The sequence below is a fragment of the Citrus sinensis genome, chromosome 3 (assembly GCF_022201045.2).
Source record: "Citrus sinensis cultivar Valencia sweet orange chromosome 3, DVS_A1.0, whole genome shotgun sequence".
Classification (NCBI taxonomy): domain Eukaryota; kingdom Viridiplantae; phylum Streptophyta; class Magnoliopsida; order Sapindales; family Rutaceae; genus Citrus; species Citrus sinensis.
Genome location: NC_068558.1, coordinates 7,814,372 through 7,837,449, shown reverse-complemented (window position 1 = coordinate 7,837,449; position 23,078 = coordinate 7,814,372). Strand labels below are relative to the sequence as shown.

General features: G+C 34.4%; 2 protein-coding genes across 2 annotated transcripts; one reads left to right on the top strand and one right to left on the bottom strand.

Annotated features, from left to right (window-relative positions):
* Nucleotides 1-455: 455 nt before the first annotated feature.
* LOC102615500 (UDP-glucose 6-dehydrogenase 1-like) lies at nucleotides 456-2,652 on the top strand. The gene is made up of 2 exons (XM_006477571.4): nucleotides 456-759; nucleotides 977-2,652. The coding sequence occupies exon 2, from the start codon at nucleotides 1,000-1,002 to the stop codon at nucleotides 2,440-2,442; it is 1,443 nt and encodes a 480-aa protein (XP_006477634.2). The 5' UTR covers nucleotides 456-759; nucleotides 977-999; the 3' UTR covers nucleotides 2,443-2,652.
* Nucleotides 2,653-3,381: 729 nt separating this feature from the next.
* LOC102615226 (pre-mRNA-splicing factor ATP-dependent RNA helicase DEAH1-like) lies at nucleotides 3,382-22,456 on the bottom strand. Its single transcript, XM_006477570.4, has 27 exons — nucleotides 22,183-22,456; nucleotides 21,584-21,819; nucleotides 21,222-21,431; nucleotides 21,034-21,108; nucleotides 20,405-20,491; nucleotides 19,759-19,792; nucleotides 19,565-19,619; nucleotides 17,907-17,966; nucleotides 17,684-17,755; nucleotides 16,885-16,948; nucleotides 15,658-15,737; nucleotides 15,421-15,488; nucleotides 15,279-15,333; nucleotides 14,750-14,807; nucleotides 14,594-14,659; nucleotides 13,517-13,585; nucleotides 12,785-12,874; nucleotides 11,613-11,699; nucleotides 10,642-10,757; nucleotides 10,486-10,552; nucleotides 9,108-10,148; nucleotides 8,660-8,722; nucleotides 6,089-6,212; nucleotides 5,902-6,002; nucleotides 4,448-4,510; nucleotides 4,276-4,348; nucleotides 3,382-3,985 (listed from the first exon to the last, which is right to left on the bottom strand). Exons 2-27 carry the CDS (start codon nucleotides 21,812-21,814, stop codon nucleotides 3,939-3,941), a joined length of 3,156 nt encoding a protein of 1,051 aa, XP_006477633.2. The 5' UTR covers nucleotides 21,815-21,819; nucleotides 22,183-22,456; the 3' UTR covers nucleotides 3,382-3,938.
* Between the last annotated feature and the right edge of the window lie 622 nt (nucleotides 22,457-23,078).

Genomic DNA, 23,078 nt, shown 5'->3' with positions numbered 1-23,078 from the left:
AAAAAAGAATACTTCTGACATACCACATCATCCAAATATATACGTATATTTTTCAACCATATTATCTATGTAAGATTTTCAATATAGATGAAAATAATCGATAGATGGTTTCACTACAACAAATCTTTTTTTTTTTTTTGACTTTTTATTTCATTTGTTGCTAAATTTATTTCCCTTTAGTAAATGTCTTTTTTTTTTCCCCCTTTTGCAGTACACAGTGTTTGAACCGTAAAAAGTTTAGAGCCCACGTTTTAGGCTCTAAGTCAGCCATTTGTATTACTACCAATGGATTCAGTCATTTCTGCACTTCAAATACCATCTTTTTATGAGTTTTATAAACTTTTAACAAATGGGAAACCATTAAAACTCAGAATATCAAAAGTTTTTTTTTTTTTTTTTTTATAAAAAAAACTCGACTTGTTGGTTATTGATTTTACAAGTAAGCAAACAAAAGGTGGGCAAGGAGCATGCATGAACTTGCGTTGTCTGTTTGTTACTGAAAGGTGGAGGTGCAGTTTGAAAACGTGTTGAATGTTCCAGTTGTTAAGCTTTTTAATCTGACTTTTCTTCAGTTTGTGAAAGCTGTCTGCTAGATCTCAATTCACATGCCCTTCATTTATTCTCGTATTATATAAAGAGCTCCAGATTGCTCTGCCTACCCTTACCAGCAACGTTTGCTCTGTTTCTCCTTCGCCATCTGACCTTTCACTTTCTTCTCTTATTGGGTTCTTTCTTCCTGTGTTTTTTGAAATATACAAGGTACTTTTTTGTTGCCACCCTTTTATGGTGAATTTACTTATTTTATTGATGTGAGTTCTTTTGTTTCTATGGTCCCTTTGGAGATTTTTATTTTTATTTTTTTCAATACCCTGTAATTTGTTTCTCTAAACCTCATAATGGAAAATAAAAAAAATTCAAATTTCAACTGCTTGAGAATAAATTGTTTTAAACTAATGTAACGGTCTTTTTATTTCAGATTCTATATAAACGACCAAAAAAATGGTGAAGATCTGTTGCATTGGAGCTGGCTATGTGGGGGGTCCAACCATGGCGGTGATTGCACTCAAGTGCCCCAAAATTGAAGTTGCTGTTGTTGACATCTCTGTTTCTCGCATTGCAGCCTGGAACGGCGACCAGCTTCCGATTTACGAGCCTGGTCTCGAAGACGTGGTGAAGCAGTGCAGACGCAGGAACCTCTTCTTCAGCACTGATATTGAGAAGCATGTAGCCGAGGCGGACATTGTGTTTGTTTCTGTTAACACTCCAACAAAAACTCAAGGACTCGGAGCTGGGAAAGCTGCAGACCTTACATACTGGGAGAGCGCAGCCAGGATGATTGCCGACGTATCCAAATCCAACAAGATTGTTGTTGAGAAATCTACAGTGCCGGTGAAAACAGCTGAGGCAATTGAGAAGATCCTGACTCACAATAGCAGGGAAATCAAATATCAGATTCTATCAAACCCGGAGTTTCTTGCTGAGGGTACTGCAATTCAGGACCTTTTCAATCCTGACAGGGTTCTTATTGGAGGCAGGGAAACCCCCGAAGGCCAAAAGGCGATTCAAGCACTGAAAGATGTTTATGCACATTGGGTTCCCGAGGACAGGATCATCACAACCAACCTTTGGTCAGCCGAGCTCTCCAAGCTGGCTGCTAATGCCTTCTTGGCTCAGAGGATTTCTTCTGTCAACGCCATGTCTGCTCTTTGTGAGGCTACCGGTGCAGATGTCACTCAGGTTTCTCATGCAATCGGCAAGGACACAAGAATTGGCCCCAGGTTTCTGAATTCCAGTGTTGGTTTTGGTGGTTCTTGCTTTCAAAAGGATATACTCAACCTGGTGTACATTTGTGAGTGCAATGGCCTCACTGAAGTCGCAAACTACTGGAAACAAGTCATTAAAGTGAACGACTACCAGAAGAATCGTTTCGTTAACAGGATTGTTTCTTCGATGTTCAACACAGTTTCAGGCAAGAAGATTGCGATTCTGGGGTTTGCCTTCAAGAAGGATACGGGTGACACCAGGGAAACTCCGGCGATAGACGTGTGCAAAGGGTTGTTGGGAGACAAGGCAAAGCTGAGCATATACGATCCACAGGTCACTGAAGATCAAATCCAAAGGGATCTTTCGATGAAAAAGTTTGATTGGGATCATCCAATTCACCTGCAGCCGATGAGCCCCCCTGCTTCGAAGCAAGTGAACGTGGTTTGGGATGCATATCAGGCAGCTAAGGATGCCCATGGTGTCTGCATTCTTACTGAATGGGATGAGTTCAAGACACTCGATTACCAGAAGATTTTCGATAACATGCGGAAGCCTGCATATATATTTGATGGGCGAAACATTTTGGATGTTGCAAAGCTGAGGGAGATTGGATTTATTGTTTACTCAATTGGGAAGCCATTGGATCCTTGGCACAAAGATACTCTCGCCGTGGCATAAGGAATTAAGGATGAGTTTCCCCTCACGAGGGCTAAAGCTAGGACTGTCTTGAGAAAAGCAGTTTTATTCTTTGAATCTTTTTCTTTAAGTTTTCATTGCATTATGGCTCTAAATTTATAGTTTTTGTCATATCATTAGAAATTTCGATGTACTATGAAGCATGAACTTTCTTTAATATGCCCTTATAATAAGCCTCATATTCCCTTTCAATCTCTTCAATCTATTTATAACTGAGGCCTTGCTGTATATTGCTATTCAACAATTATAACTTTTAAACTAGAAGTTGCTGTGGTTTAGATTTTAAAAGTTAAATGTGAAAAAAATCTCTTATACTATTTTTATCGAAATTCCTATTTAAAAAATCACATTCACTGTGCACTATTAACGTCTAATAACATTATTTTTTTTCACAGCAATTATAGATTTTAAACAACGGCACATCAACACTAATCAAAACCTTAATCTTAATTTTTTCTTTTCTTTCTAGTTATAACTTTATGACAACTCAATTCCCTTTCCTACCCATTCTATTTTGCCGAACCCACTAGCTTACTCCTAACATTTTCCAGGAAAATTTATGCAAAATTTCCATGGTTTGTTATCTTGCATATTGTTAACTACTAATGTAGAAGTGATGATTCGAAGATGAAATACGCCAAGATTTATTGGGGGTACCACGCAACCAACCGGATGAATATCATCATAACTTAATTGCGGCATTATCAATTTTATCAAAAGAATTTTGAATGACTCAACCTGATAAACAAAATCATATACGTCAAGGAAAGAAGAAAAAAACGTTGTAATCAGTTAAACAAATACATCAAATATTTAAAAAAGTTGTCCAGTAAAGACGAGGTAGGTTCAATTTATACACAACACCGTCTTCCTTTTGTCACAAAAATTCAAAGGTAGTAAAACTCAAAAGAAAACTGCAAATTTTCCAAAATCATTAATTCGTGTATACCACGTATATCAATAAAATGCATAATTTATCACTATAAAACTCTGCCTCTCAGTTATGAACAAAACTAGTAGAGGTACAAAGGCGTTCAGGGTAGACCAGCCACCCTAATAAAAAAAAAATGAATGTATAATCCTAATTGGTCTCCTAATGCTATTTTTCTTCTTTTTTTTTCCCCCTCTTCTTTTCAAACACCTTGCGAGTTCTATTCTGTACACTTAACGTAAATCTGCTCAGATCCTTATGTAGGCAGCAGCAAGTTTCAAATATAACTATCAGGCTTGTCTCCTCTTTCTCTTGAACGGGCATCCTTTCTTTCTTTTTCTTCACTTCCTTTGTCTTTTTCTCTTTCTTTCTTCCTCATACTGTCATCATATCCGCATTACAAAATAAAAGGGTGTATGTTGTTTCTTTTGTGCAAGGTCAATACGAAATCGTAGGCCGCTACCCAAGATCAATTTACAGCAGTAACTATTCAGATATATCTAACTTATCAGTTATGTCCAAAAAATCATCAATCACTTTGCTCAATTTACTCCTTTGCACGTCCTTCTCCTCGTGGCATTTTCTTGGATATTGCTGCCAGAAATAACATAAGTCAGCCAACCAAAGATCATCAAATTGTGAAATCATAAATTGTTTTTCAGTGAAACAATAATTTTAGAAGATTAATGGTTGTTCCTCGGATTGTTACTTATTCTATGTGATCCAAAAAGAAATCAGAGGAAAAGAAGATGCTAGTGCAAACTCCAAAAATCAATTACCCAAGCTAAGAAACTTAGTTTTACTTTGACAGAATTCACCACTGTTCACCACACATACAAACACACGCACACATATAGAGACAAAGAGAGAGAAGGGGGGCATACGATCTTCAACATCCTTGAGCTGATAATAGTGGGGAGCAATTTCAACCAACCACTCCGGTTTTAGTTCAGTTACCTGCAATTCATTTCACTTTTAGCTATGACGCAATATATACTAGGCAAAGCCCCAGTCTTCGTAACAGTTTATGAAAACTAGCTAATGGTGGAAACTGACCTGCCGCATATATTCCTTCGTTGTCAGAACCAATTCATGGTAAACTACCCATCTTGGGAGCACCTGAAAAGTGGAAACAAACTCAATCACAGCTGACATCACAAAATCAATATAATAACACTAGACTCCTTTAGGAATCCATAAGCCAATATTTGTTGTCTAGATTCTGGCAGCACAAGACAGGGAAGTTGTTCTCCATAATATTGACAAAGAAAACCCAATCAATGAGTTTGTTAACCTAATTCCACACATGTGACAGTGTAGGAAGAAGAAGAAATTAATGTCATGGTTAAATACATAATCAATCAAACCAATAAAGAGAACAGATTACTAGCGTGGTAGATTACTCATCATATCCAATTGCCATTAAATATAGGCCATGCAAAAAGTGAAACACAATGTGTTGTATTCAGTAATAGAAAACCCAAAACCCAGTTTAAGGAGATTAAAAAAGAACCAGTAAATATTATAGCCAGAGAGCTGCATTTACCATCTGCTTATCTATGTTTTAATGAACTCTTAGCAAGCACATAGGAACTAATGTACTCAAATCTAATCAGAAATTTCTTCTTTATTTATTTGCATTATCCGGAATCTTATATAACAAGTATTCAGTCAGTGACATGGCAGCCAGAAGGTTGGCCCGACTCTAGTTCACTGACTAAACTTTTATGGCTGGTCCGATTCCAGTTCACTGACTATTCACATGCTTCAAAGATAATACCTGATAATGTAAAAAATGTCCTTGCAGTCATTTAGTGAATCATCATGGTTTGTTTATCTAAGAAAAAATTGGTTGGTAATACGCTAGCAATAACATTATGTAATGGTCAACCAAAGGATTGATAATTTTCACTTAAGCAGATGGACAAGATGTGTTCCCAAAACTGGCTCTGTCAGGACAGATATGTTATTTTTAACTAGTTGATCTAGAGAAGTGAATTTTTACACTATTTGGCACAACGTGGACATAACTTGGAAGGGTATTGGAGAGTTTAGAGACATATCGTCTAAAACGGTAGGAGAAGATTTTTTGTGGAACCAGAGACACCATTACAAGATATGATTTATCTTTTATGAGGGACCTCCATTGTCTCCTTAAGGGTAGATTTTTCTTACTCCAGTTCTTTCATTACAAAGTAGTAGGTATCCTAACATCAGAATTTTAATTGCCACTAGAAGGAAAAGTGATTATGTTCATTTCCTGTAAACTAGAGCTCTTCGTTTCCTTCAAAAATAATTTCTTGAGGACTCATACAAGAAATTTGCAGAGTTACATTCAAATATATACATTGTAACTCCTCAGAAGAATGCATGAAAAGCAAGATTGTGATTGCTCTGGAGGATGCCGATAATTATGCTTCGAATAAAAATAGCTTGCATTTAAAATCTCTGCGCCGCCCCCTTCAGCCAAACCTTTAATCATAATAACACTCAAAAACAAAAGTAGTTACCTGCGCCAACCCTGAACTGGGATGTATATGAACTCTCTGTGGATGTTTCACCGTCCAGTAAGATCCATTTTTCTGAAGCTTTGCAGAATGAGGGAAAAAGCCTGAAAAAGGCAATGATAAGCATTTAATTCAACAAGAAGAATTTTCTTTAATCAATATTAATACCAAAATGCAGTTATATTCCTACCAGATGTAATGGCCTTTTTTATAGCATCTAAATCATTAAGATTGGAAGTAACTTCAATCTCCACCCTCTCAAGAAGCCCCTCCAGCTGATCCCGTATATCTCTAGCACGCTTCATACTCCTAACCTGAAAGATATTGGAGAGCATAAACAAGAAAAGCATATCAAAACAAAAATGCTAATACTAGCAGAATAACAAAGTTATATGTACGATTCAAGGAGAAAACTTTGTCATGAAAACAGCTGGATATTCTATAGATACTAGAAAAAAGGTAGGTTTGGGTATTGGCAATGTGATGAACAAGAATAGTGCCTTTCAGGTAAATGACTTTAGAGATTTCCTTTGCGGCATAAAGAGTAAGTATGGCATCCAAGGCAATAAATGGGATTCTAAGGTGATGACTGATGAGTCCAACTAAAGCCCAGGAAGTCCATCTCTTTGGGTACCCTCTCTTTCTTATGCCTACAAGATTTGAGGTGGGAAATGGAGAAAAGATTTGATTTCAGGAAGATGTATGGTCCAGCAGTGTTCCTATCTGATAGTTGTTTCCCAGACAACATAGATTGACTCTTGATCATAACTTCTCTATCAAATCTAGAATGGATTTTGGCTCATCCCCTTCATCTTGAAATCAGAATCTAAATTTTTTCAGAGCTTTTTTTTTTTTAAAAAAAAAGTTAATTTAGATTGAATATATAACAATTTATAAAAGGTGAAAAAGATGTCGATTAGCCCCAAAAGCACCCTAAGAATTTGCAAAAAAGTATCTCCAAAAAGAAAGTTTCTATCTTAGAAGGGCTAAACAGTATCAACATCTAAAACCAAAAGACAAACGCTACTTAACCTAAAACTCCTTCCCAATTTAAATGTATGGAACAGAAAATGTCTTGCAATTCCTTTGAAACTGAGCTCCAAAGAGATGCTACAAACCGAGCCCCATCCCACATAAAATTGACATATTCCTCTTCAGAAACCACAAAAATTTTGTTGTTCCTTTCTAGCCAAATAACCCATAAAGTGGCCAAAATGCTACATTTCCATAATACTCTTTACTTTTTCTCCTTTAGCAAAAGCCAACAAGTGTTCAATAAACACTGTGACACAATAGTGTAGAAAGGCCCATAAGTCTTCAGTAACTTGAATTAAGAAATTTCACAAGCTAGAAGCTACTTTGCAGTGAAGAAAGAGATGATCAACAGTCTCTTTGCTATTCTTGCATATAACACATGAAGCAGGAGCTAGGACTAGATTTGGATCCTTTTCTGAATGATTTCAGATGCGTTAATTCGATCATGAGAAAGAGCCCAAACAAAGAATTGTACCTTACAAGGGCTATTATTAACTTTCAGGCATATGCTGAGAGACAAATAGAAGAATTTTCGGATCTGATTGCTAGTTTGGGTAACACTTTATTAATGAAATGAAGTAGATAAAAGAGTAAGGAGGATTGAATCATCATGAACCTTTTCTTGTGGATCATACTTCAATTGGTAAAGAGATAATCACTCAATCGTTTTTTCCTGCAAACTTTATATCGAAAGTTAATATGCCTTGTAAGGTAAGTGGGCTCTTGCTCATGATCAAAACTCATCTGAAATCAATCAGAAAATGATTCTTAATCTAGTCCTAGCTCCTTCTTGGTATGTTGTGTAAAGACTATTGATCAATCTTTTCTTCACTAAAAAGTAGCATCTAGCTTGTGGAATACCTTATTTCAAGCAGCTAAAGTCTTATGGGCCTTTCCAAGCTCTTGTATTTCAGTGCTTATTGAAGACGTATCAGTTTTGATAAAGGAGAAAAAGCTAGAGACAATAGTGCTATGGATATGTAGTGTTTTAGCCATTTTTTGGGTTATTTGGCTAGAAAGGAACAATAGATTTTTAGGGATTCTAAAAAGGAAGATGTCAAAAAATCTTGGGATAGGACTTGGTTTTTAGCATCTCTGCGAGCCTCAGTTTCAAAGGAATTTTGTCCTTTTTCACACACTTAAATTAAGAAAGAATTTTATGTTAGGTTGGTTTTTTCTTTTGGGAAGGTTTTTGCCTTTGTTTCATATGTTAATACTGTTTAGCCTTATTAAGGTAAAAACTTTCTTTTTCAATATGCTCACTTAATTGTAAATTCTTAAGGTATTTTTAGGGCTAGTGGACAACTTGTTCACTTTTTCTAAATCCTTTTTTCCTATATACAATCTACTTGATTTTTTTTTTAAAAAAAAAACTATCATGATCAACATGATATGCCTATGGAAAGTGTAAATACCTTTATACACTCATCAAAAAGTACCTTATATAAACGATGCCAGACTTGACATCTAATGAATGCATTATTTAAAATGAAAAATAATGGATCAGTGGTCTAAGAGTTAAATCACAGTAGATGGGAGAAAATTTTTAGGAGTCAAACAGTTAATCATTTTTTTTTTCATTTTTGGGCTTGAATACACTGTAGAAACCTTAACAATTGAAAGGCTAATTGTAAACTAGTAATATAAAAGCGGGCAGAATAAACTCTGTACTCAGAATTTCCAGCAATAGCAGTGATGAGGTAGCTTTTCAATTACCATAACATACCTGAATATAATTTTCATAGCACCACTGTGTTGAGTAATTACATTCCCTCCAAGAATTGTACACCTGGAAAACAGTAAAAAGAGTTTCAATACATGAGCCAAAGAATCGATAAATTAATGGATCATACCATAGATCAAGTAATACATTTACTAAAAAGTTACAAATGGTGCTAAAACCTAAGGATGCAACCTCAGAAGCCTACAATGGCTGTTTGTATAATATATTTTTATCTTCACCATCTTTCCCATCTTAAGATTCTGTTGTTGTGTGTTGGTCATTTTAATGTTCTTTTGTGTGTGTATATATAAATTTGGAAAGTAAATGTAGGGCAGAAAAGGAAATCAACTATCTTAAGTGAAGGCGTCAGGGACAATGCTTGTGAAGAAACATACGGAAAGGGAAAGGATGCCTATAGAAAGAAGAGAAAGAGATATGAAAAGGAACCAACCCTGAGCAAAGCAATATGATCCCCAACATTTCCCAGGTGGAAGTTCATTCTTGCATTGTCTGCATGTACTTGCTTGTCCTTTGGACGATAGAAGATTGAATTTCCAACAGAAAGCATTGCAGCAATGGTGATGATCTCATCTGAACACTTGTATTTATCGGAGGCAACTATCATTTTAGATAGCATAGGATCAAGAGGGAACTCAGCCATCCTCCTGCCAACTTTTGTTAGCTCACCCAATTTATTCAATGCACTAAGTGCAAAAAGCAGTTCAAGGGCTTTAAGTAATGCCTCCTCTGGTGGAGGATCTATGAAATCAAAATTTACTAAGTCATCAATCCCAAGACTCTTGAGAATAAGGACAACATTTGCTAGGTTGGTCCTTTGTATTTCCGGCACAGTATTATCATCCATATCCTTGTGATAATTGTGCAGAGTATACAACCGAAAGCATTTACCCGGACCTGTTCTTCCAGACCGACCTGCACGTTGCATGGCTGAAGCTTTGGAGATTGGGTGTACCAACAAAGACTCCATTCCAGTCCTTGGATTATATGATTTCACCTTAGAAAATCCTGGATCAATAACATACTTAATCCCATCTATAGTCAATGAAGTTTCAGCAATATTTGTCGCAAGAACAACTTTCCGAGCCCCTTCAGGAGTAGGTTCAAATATTTTTGCTTGAAGCTCAGTTGGTAGGTTTGCATAGATAGGGCAGATAATCAATTCAGCAATTTTTGAACCCAAGCCCCTTGTCCTATGCTTCAATATTTCGTCCGCTGTTTCAATTTCCTCCTGGCCAGTGAGAAAGACCAAAATATCTCCAGGAGACTGGGTTACATGGATTTGAAGCACAGTGACAATAGCTGCATCTATATAATCAGCTTCAGGTGCTTTTGTATAATGAATTTCAACTGGGTATCTCCTCCCAGGAATTTTGAAAATTGGTGCTGAACCAAAATAATCGCTGAACTTCTCTGCATCAAGCGTTGCACTTGAGATGAGCAACTTAAGATCTGATCGAAACTTGATTAAATCCTATCAACACACAAGAAGCAACAGTCAGATAACTATTCAGGATGGCAATAAATTTCTTATTAAAAAAAATTGTGGGGATAAATTTATATGACAGAAAAGTTACTCTGACTTAATTAATACATGCATTACTTGCAAATGGAAGTTTTGGAATGTGCACTGGTAACTTCTCTTATTTGGATACTAGAAACAAGACATTTCTCTTTTTTCTCGATCTCCCTTCCACTCTTTTCTTAAATTGAGAGATTGAGAAAGTTCTTGAAAACTCAAAATTATTTTAAAAAACTATATGTATGTTCGTATGCAACCAAACATATGGAATTACAGAACTACCACTTACCTTTAGTAGTCCAAACAAAATGTCAGTTGACAAAGTTCTTTCATGTGCCTCGTCTACCATCAACACGCTGAAAATTTAATACACATTACCACTCGGCCAGTGCAATTGATTACAGGAATGAAAAGAAAAAGATATGAGTAATAAAAAATGGATGACCTGTAGCTTTCTAGATTTGGCTCACTCAGTATCTCGCGTAATAACATACCATCTGTCATATATTTCAAAATAGTCTTCTCTGATGTGCAATCTTCAAAACGAATGGAATAACCAACCTGTAAATGAAATTCAGAACATTTTAACGTCCACAATTTCTCAGATGAATTTATGACTACATCCACATGCCATGGAATATGAAAGGCCACAAAAATATTATCCATTGAATTTTCCTTTCTTAAATAAATAAGATTATACGCACGCATACAAAATCAAATTTATACAAATTTGCAAACTCAAATGGGAAGATAATTCACTATTTGAAATTGCCAACAGAAATCAGATACTGTGAAAAAGTCTAACCGCCAAGTTACAATCAGTAAATGGGGAATTTAACTCATGCAAATGATTCATGTTACTTCGAAATTCTAACTAAAAGCTTTCTATTCAAATAAGGCTGAGTGGTTACAAATGTGGTAGAATTGAAATAAGCAAGTTGGATGCTCCCAAAACCCACTAATCATTGAGCGAACCGTTAGCACTAGAAGAAACCTAGAGATCTCTCTAAAATTCTGCAGATTTGCTACTCAGTCAATAAGCATAACAAGACCACCAATATTGACTCTGGTGCTGGGTATAGCAAACGGCAGCCAAAATCAGAGTGAATACAAATAACTTTTGTAGCATGATAAAGGGGAAAAGGAAAGAACATAGACCATCCTACAACCAAAATAACAATTATCTTTTACTAATTCTAAGTTGACAATTGAATATAAATTATAAAAGAAAGCAGACAAGGTGGTTAGTATACTTTAACTATGAGGCAATTAGCATAACTTTGACAATGCACCAGTCTTCAGTGGACAACTGTTCCTTTTTTGTACCAATATTTTTCTCATTAATACACAATTAATTTCATGTCACCAAACCAAAAAAAGTAAAAAATATTAAAAAAAATAAAAGCATATACATGCCTCATGCCCAAGCTTGACACCCATTTCCTGAGAAACTCGAGCAGCAACGCTCATAGCAGCAACCCGCCGTGGCTGAGTACATCCAATCTATTTGAACATTAATAACATTAAACTTCATCTAGGACCTCCAAATATTTATCAAAGTTACAAAACAAAATTGTGCTAACTCAAGAAATTTTTTGGCCAGCTAAGTAAAGCAACCCCAAGTGGCACTTCATGGGTTGGCTGACTTGAAAAACACAAAGACAAAAATTCAAAATCACCAATAAAGAAAGCAAAAAAGATAGACCAGGGAGTAGTTTAATGAAATATAGCCACACCACATCAAGTAACTAAGCTGATTCAATTTAAAAGTAACCAACTGCAATTTATTGAAAAGTTAACCAGTACACCAAATTATTTCCAAGAACCCAAAAAATGAAACGAAAGGTCATTAAAAGTTTAAAACTTTGAAGACAAGCATAAGACCAGGCCATGTATCAAGCAAGTAAGAATTGAGTTCAGAAACAAATTCATGAGCGCAAGAAACATTAATAGAGTCATCATACTATAATTCTGTCTTTGAAGCCAAATTATGCAACAAGCTTTGAGCAATCTATGCAATATAAACGACAGGAACCAAAAGAAGAAAAGGAATCCGAAGTTAAAAAAAATTAAAACAAGTCAGAAACTAGTTGCAAGTCAAGATATGAAGCAAAAGAAGAGATAGGACCAGAGACATGCACAAATTCTTATTCGTCCAGTCAGAACAATGACAACAACAGCAACAGTTGATTTGACTACTAATCAACATAATCAAACGAATTTTTGCAGATTATTGCTGATTGTCAAAGTTTCAGGAGACATAATTCAGCCATTTGTAACAAGGAAAGCACACTCACTTTGCTCCTTCCCCATTTCATTTACCATATTACTTACAACCAAGATAAAACATCAATAACTTTTTGTTGGATTTATATTATTTACTATTGAGATACGCAGACTTTTTATAAGTTCAGAATATCATGAATGAAAGACATCTATGACCATTCAAATCCATATAAGCACATTTGTCACATGAAAAATTTGTCACATGAAAAACTTGTCTGCATGTACACAAACACATGAAAATTTGTTAATGAGTACACAGAGTTGTAGCAACTCAGGAAGATGTCAAATGACAAAGTTTATACCTTTCCTTGCTTGGTGTAACCAGCTTCATGAAGATATTGGGGTATCTGTGTAGTCTTCCCTGAACCTGTTTCTCCGACTATAACAAGGACCTAAAATTCACAAGTCAGGATCATAAAAACTTATACCTTTAGCACATAAATTTAATCTTACTGAATCATATGGACTCCCAGCAGAGGTGAAAATGTGGGGATTCCCATTCGCATTCAGGTATACGTTTGTTTGTCTAAGACAGAAAAATCTAAACCTAAAACGGACAGGCACTTTGCCAAAGAATCACTGTGGTTCAAATGGAGGTAGAAAAATCCAATACAAATAATGCTAATGCAATGGAGCATGCAAAAATAAATAAATAAATAAAAACAAAAAAAATTTAAAACTTAGACGTAACATGCAAGCAATCAGAACTGTGTAAAGGTCAGGTTTCAATCACACTACACCACTGAACTGTAATAAAAGAGTTAAAAGTCCAAAATCATTTATTCTTTACCCCCTTAAAATCAATTTTCTTCAAGGAAACTGTTCATTAATTGTCTTTTTCAAATTCAAATTTGATTTTCACTTCCCTCTTTATTGCCCTACAATGTCAATTGGACAAGAATAAAAGAAGCTCAATAAAGAATTGTCAAGGAACCCCATAACAATCTATTTTGCAACAGAGGTGCTACAGTTTTTTTACTAGTCCAGGAAATATGGCAACTAATAAGATTCAACTGTTAAAAGAATTATATAACCTGATATTCATTAACAGCTTGGAGCAGCTCATCCCGATATGGATAGATGGGTAAAGTTTTCCTCTCTTCCTAAACAAGTAAAAGGTAAACAGTTAATAAGAAGTAACGAAGGCCTTACAAAATCTTTCATTAAATCATAATTTACTATGAAATAGATTCATGTGAAACTAAACCAACAATTTCGCATCCGCCCTCTAAAATTCATTAAACCAGATTAAAGAATGGACTGTAACTGTTACCACGAAAAACCTAAAATTTACTTCTTTTTTGTGCAAGATATCGAAAGAAGACAATAAATAAATTCTACTAGAAGAGTAACTTTGGAAAATAAAGATTCATAACCACAGCACGAAATGACACTGAAATCCATTACAATATTTTATCCATCCTAAAGGAACTAGTTTCCTTTAACAAAGCTTTCTGTTCTAACAATTTGTTCAGTCCCTCATTGCAAAAAAATAATCCCAAAAGCTCAACTCTCACACTGGCAAACTCCCTACATGTCCAAGTGCTATCCACATGCTATCCACAGCAACTATTAGATGACTTATTTACAACCACAACCAACTATAAGTTACGCTAAAAATGTACAAGACTCTAAAAATAAATTCTGATTAGAGATTTTTCCATTTAACTTTAATTAGCTATATCACCAAAGGTTGCAGGTATCAGAACCATTATGACATTTGAGCCACAAATAAAACCAAATAATATCATAAACTGATCTACATGTCTCAACCTCAGACACGTCAAAAAGAAATCTAATGTCTACAATTACTTGATGACAAATGGCCAGTTTGTAAATGCTGTGCTTCGGGCTAATTTTGAAAGAAATGCAATTAGAAGTGTTACAAAACACTGACTTGAAATCTAGTGGCTCCATTTCACACTTCAATCCACAATACCTCAATTCCAAACAGGCCTTATATGAGTTCCCCAACTCATTTTCCTGTTCAACCAGTATTAAATGTTTTGTTGCCTTCATCTCTATGGTAAATGTATGACATTCAAGCAAAATGATTTAACCTATAAAATATAGGAATAAGTATAAAAGAAAATGACTGATTGAATACACACCTGAAGCATCTCCAAGGCTGATTTTTCCTTAGACTTGTCAGGTAACTCACTGTGCAACTCATCAAGCTGCAAATAAGAAACAAATAAGATGAGAAATTAACGATGTTAAAATAACCAGATAAAACATATTACAAGAAATGAAGTAATCGAACTTACATTTTCGCCATCAATCACAGAATCCCTAATAAAGTCAATCTTGTCCTCAAACACATATCTGTAGTTGGGGGATTTGAAAAAAATTATAAGGATAACAATTATGAAAAACATAGAAAGCAGTGATCTCTAACTATTATAATTTTGGCTGCAATTAACAAACAAATGAGCTTTAATGATTATTATTACTAATTTTTTAATGATTTTGATAACCCAGACTCCCGCACTGACTTGGACCATAGGCCAGGCCCTAAAACATTTAATATTAAACCTTGGCTGTCTCATGGGTCATAAGGTTGGGGCAACTGGGCTATTTAACATGCCCTTCTTGGTAGCCTAGTTGGTTGACGGCTTGGGATCTGGGCTATTTAACATGCCCAAGCCGTCAACCAACTAGGCTACCCCTTTGGGGCAATGAGCTTTAATGATACTAAATAATTCATAAATATGAAAGAGAAATGGAGGACACTGAAAGTGGAAAATAAAAGGTTAACTAAGAAAGCAAAATTAATGATTTGCTATTTAAACTTACTCGTAATCATTAGATTGATTTTTATTTTTGGAACCATATTTCAATGATGCCTTTCCTGCAAACAACGGAAAATTGAATTGAGAGGGAGAAAGGTGCATGGGCAATGAGCTAATAAAATGTGAAATGCCTAGTGAGGATTTACCCATTTGATGCTCCTCCCAAGCTTCTTGCTCTGCAAATGGGTTCATTTTGTCCCCAGCACTATCAAGACTGCAAGGCAATGTAATCAAGTTTAACATGAGAAATCAATTTATGTTTCCATGAAATTAACATGTTAGGGATGCCTGCTGGTACTTTCCAAGAAAATCCAGTTCAGGAGCGTCGCATAAAACATTTAAAGTGATTATGATAATTTTGGAAACTTGCTTTTTCAACTTACTTATAGCGCTGCAAGCTCACAGCGAATCTCTTTTCCTGATTAACATGCCCTTCTTCATCATAGGCATCTGGAATCCTATACTGCACCCCAGAGAGGCAGTAGGCAAGTATATCATGTGATCAGTAAAGAACTAATAATCAATAAACATAATGAACATTGATTGAGATGATATAAACTAAAGCCTGTTTCGTTGGATGTTAAAAGCCAGTAAGAATGTCTTCACACGTACGAGATTTAACATGTCATAGTCCAGTGTCATGTCAAGACTGATTTAAAACTTATACTCAAATGACCTTCTGCATCTATTGGGCCACAATAGAATGCAAATGTATGCCCAGGAGCAGATTCACACACACACGATATAAAAATCAGTGTAACTCCAATAAAAAGAGATACTAGATTTTGAGTAGAGAATGTGACGAGAATCTTATTCCAACAAAGATACAATAGTGTATGAAAGCAATTCTTCAAAGAGGCTTTCTCTTTACTAATTGTGAATTAGCGACCTGATTTTCAGCCCTTCTATACTTTTTGTAAAAAAAAAAAATTATATTTAAGAAAAAAGAGAAGAAAGAGATTTGACAAGTTTTTATGCTCTTCCACATTTGAATGTTTAAAATTTTCAGTTTTGAGGAAATTTGACTTCTAAGGTAAGAAGCTATCCCATAATAAGGAAATTCTACGTAGGCACACAGAAAAGTCTTAGAAAGGGAAGATCATCAGATATTAAATATAAGTACACCTTTAAGAAAAGGGTTTAACTATCTCAAAAACTCACACATTTCCATGCAAAAAACAGGTTTTCTACATGGCAATTTTTGCAGACGGGGTGAAGCAGCATTTATTCCTAAACCACTTCAAATGGAAGTACTTGCCATATGAAAAAATAGGAATTTATAGTGGCTTGAAATGAAAACAAAAAAGTTCAGAATCAATAAAATCATCACAAATTGTTACTTTATATTCATGGAAAATCATAATCAAATGGATGACTGATGTAATAAACAATACTTGAGGTAAATTGATAAACTGCATTAGCCTGCTACAAGCCTACAACCATTACATACTTTCACTTTTTGCAGCAACCAATCAAAACTTTTAACACATGTAATTATGCATGCAATGAGCAAACAGTTATTCTTCTGAGTAACTACAGGAACAACAATAATATAGAGAAAAGCTGAAAAATCACAGGCAAATAAATATACCCAAAAACTTGTCAATTACCTCACTCTGTGTTTCATCCTCCTCTGACCGCTTCTTAACAAGTTCATATATTTTCTTTTTGTATCTGCCAAAGGACGAAATTCACAACATTTACAATTAGAAACTTCTCCAGCATTATAAGGGAAAAAAATAATTCAACCCAATCAAAGTTAGAGCTAGTATCCTTAGACAACGAAAAGGGATTTATAAAATTACTAAGTTATTAACATGGAATATGTCAATCTCAAAATCAAAGCACTTAAGAAATGATAAAGAAACAAGAATTTGTGAAACCCACAAACCATTCTGAATCAAAATTGATGGGTTACTTTACTAAACAAGAAATTTCTTGGTTACGAAATTTATCGAAACCCTGGGTACTTAAAAAAAAAAAAAAAAAGTGGGACAGAAATTATCTAGTTAAAATTGTAAAAGAAGCTAATCTAATTTCCTATAGAAAGTTTAGGGAAAATGCTAAGTTTCAATCACTAATTTCTGATTTTTCTAATAAGATTCAGTTTGACAAAGTTTCCTTGAAATTATAAGAAAAGGAAAACAAGAAAACAGAATTTTGGTATTGGTTTGATTCATCTTCTTCTTTACTAATTTTTGGCGTTTGTCTATGCCAAAAACTATTCCATCATCTTACAGAAGTTCACTAGCCAGTACAAACACAATTGCGGAGTAGCAGGAGTTTTGGAACCTCTTTCATTAGTACAATTTTCAGTTTCTAAATTTTTCCCCCCAGAAACAGGAAAATATTGTACAATATTATATCACATGTAGCGTTATATCCATAGGCAAAATTAATAATAATTACCTCATTTCACGCTCTTCAGCATCAGTAAGCTTCACACCTTCAAATAAATACTGCTCGTCCAGTATATCATCCCTGGAGTACAGATTACAATAAATTGAGAAAAAGAAAAGGCAATAAAAGCGTAATAAACCCTCAAAAAACTGCTAGAAAGTATTTAAGAGAATCATCTACAGATTGAACAGCAAGCTAACTAAAACAACATCCCAAAAGAAATCCATAATACCTGATTTCCTCCAGTTTCTTTTGCTCCCTTTTTTTCAGGTATTCTTGTCTTGAAATTTTTCTGAATCAGTCAATAAGAAGAGAGTTAGAATATCAGTACTGCATGACATATAATAAGAACATCTTGATAGACAAAAATAGAAAAAGTAGAGAATGCCTATAGAACAGAAACTAATATCTAATAGATGCCTTCCCTATGTTTATAATCTGAAGAGTATATACTACAATGCCATCCTCACATCAGAAGATAATACCAGAAATCTGATCAAACTGTTTGTTGAAACAAGCTGACAATGAGGTATTAAATTAAAATAAAAACTTGAAGATATCATCTAATATCAAACACAAAAGGGATTGATTGTTGGATCAGTAGTAACGTCCAATATTAATTCAAATTTGGCTTGATTTATAGAATTTTGACCTTTTTCTTCTATGAAACATAACTTCTCACTAATATCTTCATATTTACAAGAGAAAATGAATAAGGATGTCTATCCTCACTGAGGAAAAAGATTGTATTCACACATTCCAACAAAATTAAAATATTCTGAACTGACCCCCCAGTTTTACTAAACCAAACAAGCAGAATACTGAACTTGCTTGAAAGTAACCTCAAATTGATGCATGACATAGGCTTAGCTCCACAGAAATTCAATATCCTCTTGGATAGTTTTCCAAAAGTTTATAATCTTTCCTACCAAATAATCCATGAAATTGCAAACATGTGGTATATCTCCTATTCCAGTCATGAATTAGATGAAATAAAAAAATTAAAAAAAAAATGTTCAAGAATGAAATCTTATTCAAACTGTCCATATCCAGTTCATCCTTCGGAACAATATCACACACTGGATCAAATGAAAAAGAAAGCTTTCCTACCTCCCACTAGCTTTTCCAAAAGTTTCTAATCTTTCCAATAAAATAACCCACGAAATTGCAAATACACAGCATATCCACAAATACAAAGCTTTCCTACCTTCCCCAAAGGAAAAAATTTCTTCCATGAAGCCAAGGACAACCAAGACTGCTTTGGATTCTTAACAACTTTGACCTAGAATTTTGCTTCTAGAGGACATAAATTATGAATAGTATCCATGCATTTCGTGCACATCACACACCAAAAAGAGAGGCAAAATTCGGTCTATTCTTCTTAATCATGTTTCTAGATCCAAAGAACACTCTAACAATATTAGGCATAAGATCTTCCCATAAAAAAAGGAAAAAAAAAAAAGTAAAGGTAGAAAATAAAGAAAGAAAACTCATCCACCAACCAACTAAAACAAAAGTTCTGCAAGGATTCTCTAGACAAACATTTACCTTCCTCCTTCAACAAATTAAAAGAATCGGCATTAGTCAAGGAAAGATGAATAACATACTCCTCAACCTTGCTATTGTTTGAATACCTAAAGAGATTGAAGTTCCATCTTCTACATAATTTCCTAATTACACCTAGTAAAGCGCATACAGGTGAGAGTCATCCAAAGATCCCGTTTACAAACTATAGCTTTTAAGTATAAGAAAATTTGCCATAAACTTGAAGAGAAATGAGGTTTAGTGGGCTAAAATTTGATTACAAAGTTATCAAGATCAGCTAACAGCCATGGACATACAAGTATACAACATGCACATACACATAAACACTCCAAAGGGGTTACAAACCTTAGATATTCTATATCATCCTTTTCCAGAGCATTTGATCTCCGTATTGCCTCTTCTGTTAAACAAAAAACAAAAAAAGAAAAATGCATCAATAGATAAAAATAGTGGATCTTATGAGTGTTTACATGTAATGGTATTTGTTCACTATGTATGCATACATGCAAAAAGAAAGCAAAACTTTCAAAATATTATACCTTCCTCCATTCGCGTTAATTTGGGCTCTGTTAACTATTAATGACAAAGAGATAATTAGCAACCAAAAAAAAAAAAAAAGCATTAGTGATATAGAAATAAAAGGAAAGGATGTAGTCTAATCTGTCAACCCATAGATCTATACATCTTTGCTAACTGCACTAAAGATGTTGTCATCATGGAAATAGAGTTTTACAATATACATACAACTACCTACATCTATGAACAACCATAGAAGCATGGAAGAAGTCATTTATCAACAATATAAGCTACAATACAGGTGTTGCTCACGCTTACAGGGGCCTCCTCTAAGCATGACAAAACCAAACCCCAAAAGTTAAGAGAGTTGGAAGATAACCACAAGGCCAGTGAAACATCCATATCAGGTATATATGGAATTTATTATAGCTTTGTCAAGACATGCCAAGATGATTTATGGGCTATTAGGTCAAGCAGGTAATGAAGCTAAAACTAAATGCAATCACTTATAACACTTAATAAAAGATGACACAATAGAGGATATGCTTGCCTAGCATAAGGCATGATGGTTTAATGGTATGATTCAACTTGAGACAAAATGAACAGTCTTAAGATTTGCCAACACTGATACAGTCAAAAGCAATTTAGACAAAAAGGGCAATATTGTACCTTCCTTGTCGCTGCAGCATCACGTTCTCTTAAATGTTGTTCTAATTGCTCCTTTTCTCTCTGATCCCGCAATCTTTCTTCCTCTGACTGCATACCAGATATATAAAGGAAAAATTTTAGATATGGATGAGAAAAGTAATGCGGACAATAATTTAAAAGAAAAAACAAAAAAGATAGGCATTCCTCTCTAGAACCAAATCCCAAGTATGACACCCAACGAGAAAAAAATGTGGGGCTGAGGCAGGAGTAAGGAGGAGAGTAGATCAACTTCAATGACCACATGACATTAATATCGTGGCCAAATTTTTTTGCCTACGGCACAAAATACATTAAAGATTTTGGCTACGGCATGAAATATATTAAAGATCACAAATGCCAGCAAGCCAGCTACACAGAGAACGGATACGGCTCTTATATAGCAATGAAGCAAAAATAGAGAACAAAGAGTATGGCTGAAAGTATAATAAGGCAAAAAAAAAAAAAATTATTAAGTCCTATCTTTATGTCCATTCTCCCTCCAATGAAAATGATAACTAATATCATAAATGGAAACTCTGATTCAAATGGAAGCAAAAAGCAACTTATCAACTCCAAGTAAAACCATATGCATTGTATAAGTGACAACATACATCTGAACCATCATCAATGTCCTTGGAAGTTCGTCTCTTAACCTGTCGTCTCTCTTGTTCCACATGTGCAATGCCCTGAAGCATTGTAATTTGGGGGGGGGGGGATCGTTAAAAGAATGGTTCACCAATATCTTACTCCAAAAAAAGAGATAGAGAGAGAGAGAGAAAGAAATGTGTGAACACTATGCCTCATCATCATCATCGTCTTCAACTCCTGTCTTCTTTCTAAACCGTTTCTTTTCTTTAGTAGATTTTCTGGACTCAGATGCAACAGAAGGTCTGTCATCAACAATGGCAGTTCCACCATTATCATCAGCATCATCATCAGCATCCAAAATAGTATAAGTCTTCTGCTTCTTCACCAATAGAGCAGCTTCCCTTTCCTGTTTCTGATAAAGCTGATGTACCACAAAAATGAGTACAACAAAAAGTGAGGTTAGAGTTACTCTGCCGGAGGAATAAAATTTGACAGTAAAGTCTCAGCAACCTGCCAACTTACAAGGATTGAAAGAAAAAGAGAAAAGAAGAAAGAAAACAAATAATAACTCACATTCAAACCAGCAGCTTTACGGGGAACTCTAGCAAAAAGTTCTTGAGCGAATGTACGTGTTTCAGTTGATGAAGAACATCCAAACTCCTCCAGCTTGGTTTGCACATCAGCTGCGGACACCGCTTGCTTGGATAGTCCAATAACATACTGGACAACAGTGGGCTGAGAAAATCCAACCAGTGACATCAACTTATCGGATACCCACGTCTTCAAATTATGATCACTCCCCATTTTCACTGCAAGAATAATGTAACAAACTGTCAAATACGGTTAAATCCTAACAATACAAGACAAGAAAAAAAAATTGAAAAAAACAAATTTTGTTGCCACCAATGTACAGAAACAGTAGAATGAGACTAAAAATTAACCTACTAAAGAAAGCTAAAAGTCCAAAACTTAGCCCTAAATTTATTTGGTGTTAAATTAAGCAAACAAAACCAGTGATCACGATAAAACCCTAGAAAGCAAATAAAAGATAATGCAAAAATAATTACACAACAACAAAAACGAAAGCTAATGCCAAAAAAAAAAAAAAGCCCTAATTTCACGTCGAGCAAATATTACCAAAAGCAAGCAGAAACAATATGTGAAACACTAACCAAAATTTCTTGGATAACAGACGGTTAAAAATTGCGTAGACTGTTGTGTTCTTTGAACTTGAATGGACGGTCAGATACGAGCTTGAGTTAAGAATTTTTGAAGAGTCTAGATTGAAGCAAACAGGATAAGGATTGTGTTGTTTGTTAATGGCGTTGAAGCGAGAGAATTTTAGACCGAAAAGAGAGCCTAAGGAAGAAGATTTCTCTAATTCAAAAACAAATTAAGGGTTTTATTTATTTAAAGGCGGCAACGAAAATATTTTTTGAAAATAATTTTATAAAATAGGAAAGAGTTGTATTTGTATTTACAAAAGGCTTTTTTTTAAAAAAAAAAAGTTTCGATCAATTTCAAATTTTGCTATATGAAATTAATCTTCTAATTATTTTGACTTTTTTTGATAAATAAATATAACGACTTGAACACTAAATTTTGCGGACACTGCCAATAATTTAACAAACGAATTTTCCTACATGTTAACAACGCTAAAACGATAGGTTTTTTTACTTAAATCATAACATATGAAAATAATAGTCTCTAATTTATTATAATTCATAAAATAGTTTAAAACATTTTATAACTAATTTAAATTTTTTACATCTTTATTTGAGAAAATATATATATATTCATCTACATTAACATTGATTAATCATTACTGTAAAATAAACAAAGTTAATATATCAATACACATTTGATAAATGTATTTAATATTACTTGATTGTATAAATTTAATTTTGTTTGACATTGAGGTCGGGTACTCACAACTTAAAAGTTATTGCCGAGTACTTACAACTTAAAAATTATGATATTAAAATATTTATTATTTATTAATTATTCTGACTTAAAAATTAAATTGATTTGATACCACTTATATAATTAAAAATTAAAATATTTTTAT